This window comes from Nymphaea colorata, chromosome 3 (genome assembly GCF_008831285.2).
Source record: "Nymphaea colorata isolate Beijing-Zhang1983 chromosome 3, ASM883128v2, whole genome shotgun sequence".
Lineage (NCBI taxonomy): Eukaryota > Viridiplantae > Streptophyta > Magnoliopsida > Nymphaeales > Nymphaeaceae > Nymphaea > Nymphaea colorata.
The window spans coordinates 22,436,391-22,451,129 of NC_045140.1; the positions used below are offsets into that span (position 1 = coordinate 22,436,391).

General features: G+C 40.0%; 2 protein-coding genes across 4 annotated transcripts; one reads left to right on the plus strand and one right to left on the minus strand.

The window, feature by feature from the left end:
* Positions 1 to 3,200: 3,200 nt before the first annotated feature.
* Positions 3,201 to 8,203, minus strand: LOC116251256 (protein FLX-like 4). Of its 3 annotated transcripts, none has more exons than XM_031625414.2 (4): positions 8,058 to 8,203; positions 4,106 to 4,678; positions 3,866 to 4,005; positions 3,201 to 3,733 (listed from the first exon to the last, which is right to left on the minus strand). In XM_031625414.2, exons 2-4 carry the CDS (start codon positions 4,630 to 4,632, stop codon positions 3,453 to 3,455), a joined length of 948 nt encoding a protein of 315 aa, XP_031481274.1. In that variant the 5' UTR covers positions 4,633 to 4,678; positions 8,058 to 8,203; the 3' UTR covers positions 3,201 to 3,452. The 3 variants fall into 3 exon arrangements, with proteins under 3 accessions (XP_031481274.1, XP_031481273.1, XP_031481275.1); XM_031625413.2 differs by having other exon boundaries at positions 8,040 to 8,198; XM_031625415.2 differs by having other exon boundaries at positions 4,106 to 4,668; positions 8,040 to 8,194.
* A 4,782-nt stretch (positions 8,204 to 12,985) lies between these two features.
* Positions 12,986 to 13,768, plus strand: LOC116250398 (uncharacterized). The gene has a single exon (XM_031624025.1). It carries the CDS (start codon positions 12,986 to 12,988, stop codon positions 13,766 to 13,768), a length of 783 nt encoding a protein of 260 aa, XP_031479885.1.
* The last annotated feature ends 971 nt before the right edge of the window (positions 13,769 to 14,739 follow it).

A 14,739-nucleotide genomic window follows, 5' to 3' on the forward strand; every position in this document is an offset into this window, starting at 1 on the left:
TTTGAACACAAAATTCCGAACTTTGTCTTCACGTCAACAAATATAACTTTTTTTTTTTTGCCTCTTTTTTTCAACAGAGCATGTCACTATATGGAAGTCTGGTCGGCTTGGTAGGACCTCAACCTGCACCGATTATCCCACCTCCGAAAAGAAGAAATAATTAACTTGGTTCGTTAACCACTATATATTATTATCAATAAGTCAATTTGAGGTTCAACGAAATATCGCCGTCATGCTTTATTATTGACTAGGATATATCAGCTAACCTGATGTGATATTCGCTTATGTAAATTGCCTGTAGAAACTGATATCTTAATAGTATTTTCAAGTGATTGGACAAATATCAAGGAGACGCAGCACAGAAGATGAACCGCAGTTGAAGTTTAGAATAGATTCTTTGACGATGCAACTTGAGAATGTCATCTTCTGGAACTCATGTGAAATCGTTTCGAACGAATTCCAATTCAATGGTCCAATAGCTCTAAAGCGCAACAACTTCTACGAATTTTGGTCACCATATGAACAAACAAAACCAAACAATCACCAAGAAGGAGAGCAGGTGGTAAAAGGAGAAGTGTGGAAGGTGCATGTAATAAGGTGAAGAACTTGAACCAACTTTCTTAATTCTTACCACCCTCCCTACACCTAATTTCTATACATTGTTGTCTGCAGAAAGCATGGTGGTTGGGGTTCGAGCAATGTGTGTTTTTATGTGGTAGGTTCATTAGTTAGTCTGTTCTTTAAAATGTTTCATACTATATATTCTTATATAAGAAAAAAGTAAGTTAAAATCATTTATAATCTGTCTAGTAGTAGTTCATTAGGTATAAGAAAGGCAGCGAGAATCTTTGCCAACAATGAACTGATCAGCTTCATATTACCGGTGAAACTTGGCACAGAGGAAGGTTGGTTACCTGCAAAGAAGGAAAAAAAAATGGCATCTGGGAGCTGGTAGCTAGGAGAGGGGTCTTAGGAAGAGGCTGGGTTTAAATTACCTAGATAATAACTTAACTTGGGTGAAAAAATTTATGTCTATAGAGAGAGAGAGAGAGAGAGAGAGAGAGAACTAGTGTTTTTGACCTCTCGGCATAGGGCAGGTCATTTTGATTCTTTCGACATCAATGTCTAAATAAAGCTAACCCACCTAAGCCAAATGGAAAAAACTTTGCTTAGTCCTTAAACAATCAAGTCAAACAATAATAATAATAATGAAAATGGACTTCTACAACCACTCCATTGATATTCTAGTGGTGGCTGCTAGTGGACATCACCAAGTGGGGTCAAGCTCACCAGTTCAAAACTCGCGAGACACATCCTTTTCTATCACAAAAAGAATTTAAATTAACTCATAGGACGCGGGTTTTACCAATTAGAGGCGGTGCCACTTATAGTGTTTTCCATTAACTGCTACCAATAAAAATAACACTTCTTTTTTGGGTTGTCCATTTCCCTCACTTAAGAAGGCCCTGTTGATTATATCAAGCTACGGTTAATTATAATATCAAGCTAGGACGAGAGATTCTAGAACCACTTCCAAACCCCCATCTGGTAAGCGATGTTGTCATTGTTCTATCATATAGACTCAACACACATCTGGTAAGCGATGTTGTCATTGTTCTATCATATAGACTCAACACACGTATCTGTTTGTTCCAGACATTGAAACTATAGTTGATGAGTGTACCATACCCCATCTAGGTCTCGACGCAACCCAGAACCTCAAATGTAAGGGAAGGAGAGGCCTTCGATAGTAGCAGAGCTGCTTGTTGGCTAGGGTTGACCACTGCCCACACCTGCCCATCAAAAATCTCATTATAATGTTTCAACATCACATTGCTATGAGGCAGTGGGTTGTTATCGAAGTTTGACCAAATATGGTTCTCAAGTCCTAACCCAGCTAATTAAACCTTGATCAAGTCAAAATCTAATCATTCTGTCCTCCAAGCCTTTGGATGGATGCGGCTTCATGGTCCAAACTGACCCGGGTCTCTCCTTCTTGAAAAGTTCCTCATCGTCATACATACACACTCTTATGCGATTCGAACTTTCACTATTCTCCTCATAGACGCCAAGTTTCGCTTGGCGCCTTCTCATTGTTATCATGCCTCCTCCCTCTGGGAGTTGGCGTAGACGCACAGGGCAAGGCATAGCAGAGGATAGTTGTAGTTTCACTTTAGCGAGGAGAGACAGAGGAAGGAAAGTAAAACGAGAGAGACGTTCGAAGCCAATCTGGTGGCTTACCTAATTCTAAATTCCAGAGATTTCCACATAATCTGGATTCGATGCGAGCACGTGAAGCAACATAAGTTTCTAAAATTGATAATAGGCATTTAGATCCTCTTTTATTTTTACTAGGACTGACTTTCTTGTCAGTGAAGCTGGATGTAGGGCACCTTCCTCTACCCTTCCTGGAACGAAGGGCAGGGGGGCCCTGAGGCCCTTACATATAGAAGAGAAGAACAAAGAAAGCTAAGAGTGAACCGAAAGAAAAGAACAAACACAAGGGCCTCCCCGCCACCATCTTGTGTAGGTGGGTCCATGTTACTTCAGTATCAAAGAGGTTAAATCCAAGCTATCTGATAGAAAACTCAACTTAGCTTCGGTCCAGGGATGCAAACAGGTGAATTCAATCAGATCAATGATCCTAACAAAACAAGATAAAGTTCGGTACTGAAAACGAGATTCAATTTGGTAAAAACATTTAGTTATATCTTTTGTATTCGAAAAGAATAATGAAAAATACAAATCTTTAAGCCATTCTCCACTCTCTTTATGTGAACTGAAATAATAACATCATCTGATTTTGTCAATGACAAAACGAAACGGGAGAACCTTACCAAGCTTTTCTTCTAAAATCAATCAAGTACATGATCTGTTTTTAGGCCGAAAATGTCTTGTTAGGCCCATACGCAAAATTCAGAAACGGTGGCACCCAGACGACATTTCAGTCAAAAAGTGGATCTTCACCAAGAAATTACCCCAGAACTTTTTGCTCTAACATCACTGACATTACAGAATTCCATTCTAACGGTTGGGTAAAACTTGAGCTCAGCCGGAAGAGAGATAAAAAAAGAACCACAAAATATGCCACGAATTTTGACCTTTCATTCCTAGGAGTACCTTCAGTAGCTACTCATGAAACCATAAACGAATAACGAGGCGGTGGACAAGGTCACAAAACCACAAGGTACAAAACAGACTGTTTCCTAACTATTGATTTCATTATCTAATCAGTATAGTTGTAGAGGGGACATTGGGAAGCCAAAATCCTTTCGAAGGACGAGGAACAAAGAAGACCAACACACTACGATCAGATTCTACAAATCCACGCCTTAACAAATGCCATCATCGGCGTTATACATTTATACATCGACCACAGAAGTCAGATGTAATGTATGATCCTGAAAACATGGTTGGTTAGGCTTCATGCATCAAGTTCAAGATGCAAAAATTCATCTCTGAGGCTGAGCTGATGCAGGTGCTCCTCTGACAGCATCATAAGGTCCAGTCCAATTGCCAGCAGCTCCACTTCCACTAACAGTACCAGAAGCAACAGATGCAGCGCCATCCCCAGCACCACTTCCACCAGTAGGCATGTATGGACTCATGCCCTCGCCCACACCACCACCCATGTGCACCTGAGGTCTTCCATATCCATCTACATATCCACTGCCTTGGTTGGGTGCATATGCTGAAACGGAGCCGCTGTAGATGCCCCCATATATGTTTGGCGCTACACATAGAACCACAAGGACATGAGTGGCTTCTTCCAATTAGTTGAAATTGGAAATAGAAAACGTGAGCATGAGAAGTATGCCAAGAAACACAACGAGGGACTGGTAAAATACAACATCACAAACATTACCATATGACCTCTTCTCTGCATTCAACACATCAGCACGCAACTTTTCTGCTTCCCTTGCCAAGGACACCAGGTTCTTCTCCATCGCACGCATCTGTTCTACTTTCTCTATATTTAAACTTTTTTCATACTCAAACGCGGACCTTCAACCCCAAAAATTGAAAAAAATTAAATAAAATAGTAAGAGCATTTCCTTACTAGGCATAGACAACAAGAAGGATCAGAATCCATTAACACTCATACCTTAATCGTTGATGCTCTTGTCTCAATCCCTCTAACTCTTTGTGCATTGTAGGTATCTGTTGGATATCAGCATGCATTCTCTGTAACTCCTGGGTCATCTGTTGAATTCTGGTATTCAGCTCTTGTCTCAAGCCAATCAAGCTTTGAGCTTCTCGGTGTGCCTGCTGCAGCTCAACTTTTATGGCCTCCCCTTCCCGCAGATCTGCTTCCATTTTCATCATTTTATCCAACATACCCTTAATCTGGTGTTCCCTTTCTGCTTTTACACTACCAGCATGTAAGTCTAATCTCTGTAGCTCCTTTTGGACAACAACAAGGTCCTGTCTCAAGGTGACATGTGTTGCTGCCAACCTCTGATTTTCTCTAGCCAGTCTCTCCATTTCTGCTGCTTGAACAGCCACCTTGTTTTCTAGAAGTTCAAGATGAGGTGATGGTTGTTCCAATGGACGATGAGCAACTGGACCTAACCCCCCAGGAAATGGACCATGACGCATCATGCCTGGTGGTGGAACTGAACGACCAGCCATAACTCCCTAGGTATGGCCTATTGAGAGAAAATAGTCCTACAATATCCTAAAACCAAAAGTACATCTTAATTACAAATAAGAAACAAGCCTCACAAGATAGTAGGAAAGTGAATTTCTGAGAACATTGTTAAAAGATGATGGGGCAGATTGTGAGGGTTTGGGATTCTTTGAATCATACAGCCTTTTGCAGCTTTCCCTTGGAACAAGGCATTTCCTTGTAGTAAAAATATAATGTCATTGAAAACAGCTACCGGCAAGAGTTCAATGTCAACAACAGAGTGATAATGTACACACAACAAAATATCTCCTTTTAACTGTCTGGACAAATGAAACCTGATCTGCAAAAGCTCTTACTCTAGAAGGCATATTCCAGGAAACCAAATATAACTGGCGATAACACTCATGACCAACAGCGTCCTAATTAAGCTGCACTTTACTTCATTGAGACAAAACCAAGCAATTATATGTACGTCTATGCCACAGTCTGACTGAGTTGGAAAATATCAAAAGAAGAAATGACAGACTGGCAAAGACGAGCATGTAATGTACTGGTAGTGGTAATTAACAAGTTTGTCTCCTTTTTTTTTCTTGTTTGGACATTCCAAAAAAAAAGCTCCCTATCATCAACAGAACTTTGATCAACTTCCAGTTGATAAGCCCCCCAAAGGTTCCCCCTGCTCCCTAGGGGATTACACCCAACTTTGTCTTTTCAGTTTGTTATGCTTATGCCCCTACGAGCTTAGTAACTTTCACAAGTTGCCCCTACCAGATGAGTGAAGACTTTTTTGGGCATTTAGTCACCATTTCTAGCATATATTGCAGAACATACGTGCCTTACTTGACATACAAATTGTCCTTCCCATTTGCTAATTCTTGAAAAAAAGCTTCTATAGTCAACACCTAGTGAGCAGTGACTTACCTTGACAGAAATTACGAAAGGGAAAAAACAACATTTATGCCCTCACTAAAGCAGTCTTGAAAAAACCAGCCAATGACATATACAACAATTGTAGTTTTAGAACCTAGAGGTTGACTAACCGTTGTTTGAAGCTGAACATGCTGGTAAGTATAGCCACAGAAAAGCATTTTTTTCGAAAAAAATTGCGGAAAAAATCGCGATAAATTAACTAGCCGTTTAAAACTTAAAAAAACGTGTTTTTGAAAAAAAAAACATTAAAAACAAAAAACACGTTTTTTCAGTCTTTTCATTTTTTTCAGTTTTTTTAGTGTCAAACAATTTTTTTTCATTTTCTATTTTTTATTTGTTGCAAATCTACTTATCTTTTGATGTTTGTGTTATGAGTTTCTCACTTATTTTATTTTTCTCCCATTTTTAGTTTTTAAAAATTTTTAAAATTTACCATATTTTTCCCTTTTTTTCAAGGTCACCGTATTATACCCAAGAAAAACCTCGCCGTTTAAAACTCCGAGACGTTATTTGTGACTATACTAACAAAGGCCCCATCTACAATAGGTCATATTAGATAGAATCCTAGAGGTTACCTAACCATTGGCAAAGTTTGAAGATGATCAGTTAAACAGGCTAGTAACAGAGGCCCCATCTACAATAGGGTCATATTAGATAGAATCCTAGAGGTTACCTAACCATTGGCAAAGTTTGAAGATGATCAGTTAAACAGGCTTATAATAGAGGCCCCATCTACAACAAGGTCATATTTGATAGATCTTTTTGCAGAACCGCAGGGATGCTAATGCAAAACCCTTTGAAAGACAAGAAGCATTAAAATCATTAAGGTAACAAATTTTGTCTGGCTAAGATAGTATATTAAACAATTAATTACCACCTTCAACATGAACGTAAACTGTCATGACCAAGGTTAAACCAACCTCAAGTCAATATTTAGATCCAAACAGATAATTGATCAATAAACTAACACCAGGTTGGCTCTTATTTCTTTGTTGGGTGCAAGATTGGGGGATAAATATGTAACCAAAAACTTTTTAGCCCTGGCTTCTAACTCAAACAAAATCAACGCATAATTTTCAAAAATTGCCTTGAGCAGCAAAGAGGCATGAGATCCATCAAAATTAAGAGACAATGATTGCCTGAGATTGACAAGATGCCCAAAGACAATAATCTGAGGATCAAACAACAATGTAGAACATCAAGGGCAACTTTCTCTATGGTATATACAAAACAAGAAGCCAGGTACTGAACACTGTCGAGAATAGTCAATCAAGCATGTCAAAGAGAAGAAAGCATAACCAAGAAGGCAAAGGACCAGAAGGAGCAACTGCCAAGAGGACAACATCAATACCAACATTTACTGACAAGATTTAAAACTCTAATCCCAAAAAGTTGCACATAGGGCCGCGAAACAATTGAAGATCTCATTGTTCAAACAAGAACATGGTTTTCATTAGACGCTTGTTCATTTTGGCTTATAATGTTGAACATGCATATGTTTGAAATGGATGATATATGATTGTATCATGATGACTTGAACAGCACTTTTAGCCAGGTGGAATCAACGCCCCATCTTCTTTTGTGTTTTCTTCTATATCTACTTTCCACACATAGAGCTACCTACCTATCCCAAAAATTGAAAAAACCCATGGCCACGAACAATATTGGCCTCGCCTCTCTTTCCAATGGAGGGCATGAGCAATTACAGCTTCACAAAAGCTTTCAAGGTGCATTCTTGTGAACTTCACAGTAGTACCAGCGAAAGTACCACTGAGCTTGAACAAACATGCTTCCTCCCTATAGCTGACCATTTCACATGCAGATTGGACTTCACAACCACACGCTCAGGGTTTACACTTTACAGTCATAGACTCATAGCCCCTTAAAGAGCTAACCTATTAGAACATTTCGATAGAAACTTGCGTTGCATGCAATACGATCAGTTGAGCTAGCAACTAAGAAAAATGTAGACCGGCGAATGTTAATCAACAGAGACACTGAAATGGGGTCTCAAAGCGCAGTTACAACTCACTATCAAATCTGAAAGAACTGTGACACAAGGCAAAGGCTTATTCAACATTCTAGTATCTCATCGGTGAAATCAAACACAAACACCCCACCAAAAATGAGAAGGCGGAATCACAAATGCCAAGAAACCCTAACAAATCTGTGTCAGCCACAACTTAGCAGAGATTAAGAGCGCCCCCTAGAGTAAGAAAGATAACAAAGACCCCTAGACGGCAGAGTATCAAACGTTTCAAAATCAGAAAATACAAGACAGCACAAAAATCAGTCACCCGAAACTTAGCTGATAAGCCCAATCGTCAAAAAATCAAGAAGCCCCGACAACCGGAAAAATATGCAAAAAAGAATACACTACTTGTTCTTAGGTATCCCCTAATGTTGTCGAGAAAACTGAATAAGATGCATCATGAATGAAAAGAACCATCAATCAGCCAGAGAGAGAGAGAGAGAGAACCAGTCAGGCTTGGCCAACCTCGACGCCTTCGCCGGTCGAAGGCACACACTAGGTCGGGCTCTCGCAATCGCAGGCTTGCAGCACGTCCAATTGCGCGTACAATCGCCAGACAGGGGGATGGCTGCCGCTCAGAGAGAGAACCCTCTCTTCCCCACCCCCTAGTTTAGTTTTCCTTTCATAAATTTTAGAATAATTTACTAAAGGCCGCCTAACATTTGGGTTAATAACAAATAGACCCTCAACCTTTGATTCCAAACAAATAAATCCTCAACTTTTCAAGGAAACTCACAAGCAGCCCCTCTTGATAAAAAATAAAATAAAACCTATCATCAATTTACAAATTTAACCCATTAAATCAAGTTTTAAAGAATATAAAAATCAGCGTCGCCGGCGAGGGGCCTAACAGGGCTTGAGCGTCCGTCGACACTCGAAAATACGGTTTAACATTTCTGCACCGCGAAAGCGATCTGTAGAACAAAATAACAAGCAATTGAATCTTCAATTCTACAACCCAACACTGTTAATTACACAATAGAAGAGAGCACTCGATGCATGATTCGATTGCAATTCTTCTGCTACTTTGTCAACATAAAGAGGAACGAATTCATATGCATCGACCAAAGACAACAACAGCATGGCCGCCTTCAGCAAACAACATTGGACCATGAAACCCAAAACTGAAGCATAAACCCCAAAACACTGATCCTTGCCGCATCGTTGTTTCAAGAACAGCGGACTTGGGGTTAATCGTTGGAGGGTCATTCTCCCTCCGCTCGAGCTCTTCCAACTCCAAAGTGATGAGTTGATCCCAATGCCTGCCTTCTCGTCCGTTATGCTATGAATTATCCCACTATACATGTAAAATGGGTTCTCCTTCTTCATCACAATGATGATCATTCCGAGCATCAAGATGGACAATTTCGGTGCCTTCAGTTTACCTCCGGGAATCCCCTCCCAGCCGTGGCTTCTCTTTGGGGAGGTAGGTCCTCCTCAACCAACCTCGTCATACCTGCTTTCTCCCTCCATGAGAATTAAACCTCCGGTGAGTCCAAGCAGCTCCTTCTCCAAAGCGTCCTCCTTAATACCAAAGGAAGAGAGGACAGAAGCTTTTTTCTTAACCTCTGCTTCCTCTTTTTCTGGTTCTAGAGCATGGTAGCAGTATCCCTCTCTCTCTCTCTCGGGTGATCTTTCATTTGAAACCTGCATCCCCGTTGCAGAGGCTTTTTGAGTTAGTGCGGAAATGTTGAAGATATGAGGGAGAGTCAAGCTATCGACATGGCCAACAAAGTCCGCCGAGGCTCCACCGACAGTCGACGCCCGTCGCCGGTGAAGGGCGATGGCTATTTTTATGTGTTTTTATATTTTTCTTAGAAAATGTAATTTAAGGATTGGATTTGTAAATTAATTATGGATTTTAATGTTTTTAGTTGTTTGTGAGTTTACTGAAAGAGTTAGAGACTTGTTGCAGATTAAAGTTTGAGTGCCTATTCGCCATTGGACCAAATTTTAGGCGGTCCCTTGTAAATGTTTCCATTTTTTTATTATTAAAATTTTAATTTTGGCAGCCGCTTAGACTTATCATATTCTTTTGTTTCAGGCGTACTTTTTTTATATAATGTAGGACGAGCTATTATTTTGTGGTTTTTTTAATTAAAAACGCATTTTAAAGGTAAGGCGCTGTTTCGTTCGGTAATTTGAAAAATAAAAAACAGTTCCATTTTTTATACTACCTTTTGCTGCTAAATTATATCTTTATCATTTTTAACCAATATTTTCTGTTTTTCATTTTCTAACTTTGTAAAAATTTACTTCAAAATCTTATTTCACTGTTAAAAAAATTATGAGAAAAAAAAATTGTGAACACAGGCGCCTCCTTCATGTCACGAGCCTTACCAATTCTCCTAGATAAATAAATAAATGTAATATATAGACAAATATATTAAAAAAACAAGTAGTTAGCATGTTGATGATCATGTGAATCGATCAATTTCAAGGAAATTATATAGTGGAAATTAGGTTGCAATATAGAAATCAATTTGTCTTTTTAAGAGTTCAAAATACTTCTTAAGGGGGTGTTAGAGAACCACGCATTTGAAAGCCTTAGGATTTGGTGACAGTAGATTTAAGATTAGATCCGCCCACTTCAATCTCAAATCTGATATTTTTTCAATACAAAGAAGAAAAAGATAAAAAATGTTAAATGTAGATTTCAGGTCTGACTTAAGATATTCAGTCGGATGAACTATTGATTTTACTATAGATCTTTTGTCATATCAGCAAAAAACATGTCATATAAAATCCACATTAGATCCATTGATTTCAAATCTTAAGTAATCAAACGCTTGTAAAGAAAACAATGTGTTTCATTCAAGGAAACTCACTTGTTTCTCTTTCTCTCTTCTTCTTTAAGGGCATTTTGAATCCTTTAAAAAGCAGTTTAACTTCTATATTTGTAACTTAATATCTGCTGTCCAGCCTCCTTAGAGTCCATGGTGTAGATGATTCACATCAAAGTCAATATGGGAGAGTTTATTAGCAACCTATAAATTGATTACGACTGTCAATCTGGTGCATTCGTCCGATTAATTAGCTGAATTTGCATTGGCAAGAAAACACATGATCCGAGTCAATGCTTTCAGTTTTACGTACAAATCCAAATCTGGACTTGCACCAACATCGACAAGATGTAAACTTAATTTGGATCTTAAGTGAATCAGATTTAGATTCAGTCACAGAATCCATAGTTGAATCTGAATCCACCTCTAATGGCACAATGAATATCGATCAGATCTGACTGAAACCAAATCCGGCACATTTATATCCCTAATTTGGCCATAGAGCCACAGATATCGATTCAATTTGTACCTTAATCAATCGGCACACAGGTGCTAATGGTTAGGGGTGGGCATTGGGTCGAGCTGGCCGGAGTCCTATATCTATATATATATATATATATATTTGTGGCTTCACGAACTTGAATTATAAAAATTGATTCAGGATGTCTTCTGAAATCTGAGACCCCAAACACAAAACCATTGGCGCCACAAACATCAGGACTGATGTAGGCCACATCAAAAGTTTCATTTAAATAATTCAAAATTATATTATAATGATTTAAAAAATTACATAGAGGACCCACATCAGACATGACTGATCAATGTTCTCAGCCAATTTTTTTTTTTTTTTTTTGGATCCTCTGCTGCACCAAACCGGACCGGAGCCCAGCACCACTGGCACTTGACCTACGAGTCTGCACCCAGTTGATGAATTCTTCAAGCTAGGAGCCAAACCTCTCTAAACTCCTGGTCCAGATCTTTCTTGAAAAGCTGGAGGAATCGAATCCTACGATGAGACATTAATTTGTAGTTTGCTTCTTGGCTCCGCATAAAACTGTATGGTGAATGACTCATACTAAGATATAATCAATTTGGAAAACGTACAGTTAAAGACTGCTAGCTCCGCCGAAAGCGAGGCAATCGATGGCCAAGTGGGTGGTTGAGCCGCGTACTTTCTTCTGCGCACAAGTGGAAGACATACATTAATGTGGCTTAGATTGCGTGCATGCAGCGGTCCGCTTTCTTTTACGTGCTGCATCGCGGAGCTTCTGCTTTCTGCAGGAGTTTGAGCTGTTGATGAAATTTTTCATTCTTGGTTGCAGATGATGATGGGACGATGATCATGAGATGAGAGCCGCGCTCAAAAAGATGGAATGATGGATGCATCATATGCCAATGAAAGGGAATATCAACATCCAGTCTTCCAAAATGCGCTACTGCATCTTAGAATTTATGAAGAAATAACTAAAGTTATGAAAAGGAATTGACCGGCAGAAAAAAGTGCAGGAATTGATTAATTTAATGGTCTTTATTAAGAAAAAGACGATTCACCAACGTGTAGAGAAACTAACGTTGGTGTAACGCAATTTTTTCCAACATTTAAAAGCAAATGATGGTGAAGATTCATTGTTACCTGCATTCAGAATAAGACGTCCCTGAAAAGTAACCTTCACCGTCGTAGATATCTGCACATTTTCTTCATTTATATACGTCGATTCTTTTTTGTTCCGTTCACACTGGTGCAGAATCACTGAATTCTCCTAAAGTTACTCAAATATTTTAATTGCCAGGAGATTTGCGTTCATTATGCAACACTGGTTCTTAATACGTACAACCACAGCACAATCGGTGTAAAGATTTACCTTCAGAATCTCAGATAAAAAAAGCATACCCATTAAATTTCCTGCAATGCAAATAAAGGAACAACACACAGAAGAAGAAGAAGACGAAGAAGAAGAAGACGAAACTGTTTGGAGGGGGATTAGAAAGCCTCAAGGCCGAATGATCTTAGCAGGTACTGCCTAAAGAGGTGTTGCACATTGAAGCATCGAATGATAATGACGTGCTCATGCATGAGAGCGTGAGCCATGCCAACAGGACAAAAATGATCATCATGGGGAGCAACGCCAAACATGGCGAACATGTGCTTTACTTCACACGTTCGCCCTTGCATGCAAGTAAACGCCATGCACATACTGCACCAATTTGCAAGTTTTCTGCGTAAAAAAAAAAAATTCGTTGCTAGCTTCACATTCGAGAGAGAGAGAGAGAGAGAGAGAGAGATTATTGAAGGCTGACGCAGCAGCATATGAGTGATCTGGGAGAATATTCTCTCACTCAGAACCAGACTTATCAGAACAAACTACGCGCAGCCAAATTTCCTCACCTCAAGTTGGAAAAGAAGATGGCAAAAAACAAAACACAGAGAGAGAAGTGACAGAGAGTTTCTCCTAGAAGGAAGTTCCTCAACTATAAATACACCGCAAGCTCGCCCTGTGATCTTCGCTCAGAGATCGAAATCGCTCCATGATCTCTTAATTGCGTAACAATAGCAGCACTCCCCCCCTTCCACAGCTTCTCCTTGGGATGTCCATTCACCAAGTAAAGAGGATGGCTTGCTACGGCCTCATCCTGCCAACGATGCTGGCGCTTTGCGCCTTGGCGGTTCAGGCGCATGACGGCCGCATTGCGAGGAAGGACCTGAGTGGCGTGGGCATTGGCCTCGGTGCTGGCGTCGGCCTCGGTGCAGGCGGCTCCGGATCTGGATCTGGTTATGGTTCAGGATCTGGGGCTGGTTTTGGGGAGGGATCTGGTTCTGGGTCGGGTAATATTGGCGAAGGTTCTGGTTCTGGGTCGGGCAATATTGGCGTAGGTTCTGGTTCAGGTTATGGGCGTGGTGGTTTTGGTTCTGGGTCGGGCAATATTGGCGTAGGTTCTGGTTCAGGTTATGGGCGTGGTGGTTTTGGTTCTGGGTCGGGCTATGGGCAGGGTTATGGTTCGGGTACAGGTCTAGGTCAAGGATCTGGTGCAGGTTCAGGCTCTGGCTTTGGGTCAGGGTACGGCCGAGACACGCGTTCCAGTTCTGGTGAAGGTTCCGGGGAGGGCTATGGATATGGATATGGATCTGGTTTTGGTTATGAACGGGGTGTTGGTGCTGGCTATGGGCAAGGCAGCGGGTCCGGGTCGGGTTCCCACTACGGGCAAGGCATTGGCACAGGCTTTGGTGTAGGTTATGGGCAAGGCATTGGCACAGGCTTTGGTGTAGGTTATGGGCAAGGCTCAGGCGATGGTCAAGGTTTTGGTTCTGGGTACGGTCAAGGCTGGGGATATGGGTCTGGTTCTGGATCTGGACATGAACATGTCACTGCTCACCGTGGAAGAAAGGGAAAGTGATCTTCTCTTTGTGCACTTCGCGTTGCGCCAGCGCCACCCACGTCTTGTTGTTGAGTCGTATCGTGTAATTTTGGACGTGGTAAATAAATAGATTTTTCAAGGCTTGTTTGTTTTGATCACAAGGAAAGACATGCAAACACTAGAAGTGCGGTTTGTAGATCAAACACGGAGATGTGAACCACATAGTTTTTGTTCAAGGAGAGGCCATATCGGACCACACGAATCGAGCCGAATTAACCTTTTCTAATTATATTTAGAGATTATTAAAACTAAATAAAATTAGAAGAAGAAAATTCTTACCTTATCTAAAAGTAGTTCCGTGGGTTTAACAAGAAGTCCCTATTGTGTGTGTATGTATCTATTTTTATATATATAGTGAATGATGATTCTAGTCATCGAGAGTCAACCAATCATATAACTCTTACCATTCATATGAATGGTGAAGAAAAAAATATCAACAAAAAAGTCGGAACTAATATTAAACGATGAAAATGTCCATCATTTTTTTTTCTTTTTGTTTTTCTTTTAACCATTCGTCATAATGGATTTGGATAGCATTGGTCGGAGCCACCAGCCATTTAAACTAGAGTCGTTCAATTAACCACGAGGTGACAAAGATTATGAAAATTTTTATTTTCAACTATTAGTTCGTTCGTGTTTTTCTTTTCGCAATTTCTTTACTTTAGATAGACGGCCTTGTGTAGATAGTTAGTCTGACTCCGAATAGTTAGAATTATATATTTTATAAAAAGGAGTAATCAGAGATTAATGGCTCACTTATAAAATGTTTTTTTTTAATGTCAAACGGCCCCTTAATATATGGGGCCACCCTCGTAGTTAACTTGCTGATACACTGCTCACATTTTTTATTTTTATAAGAAAAACTAAGAACGGTTCAACGGTTCCGCTCCTCGGATGGATCACGAATTGAGATCTACTACTATGTACGTTTCATTATATTATTTGGAACT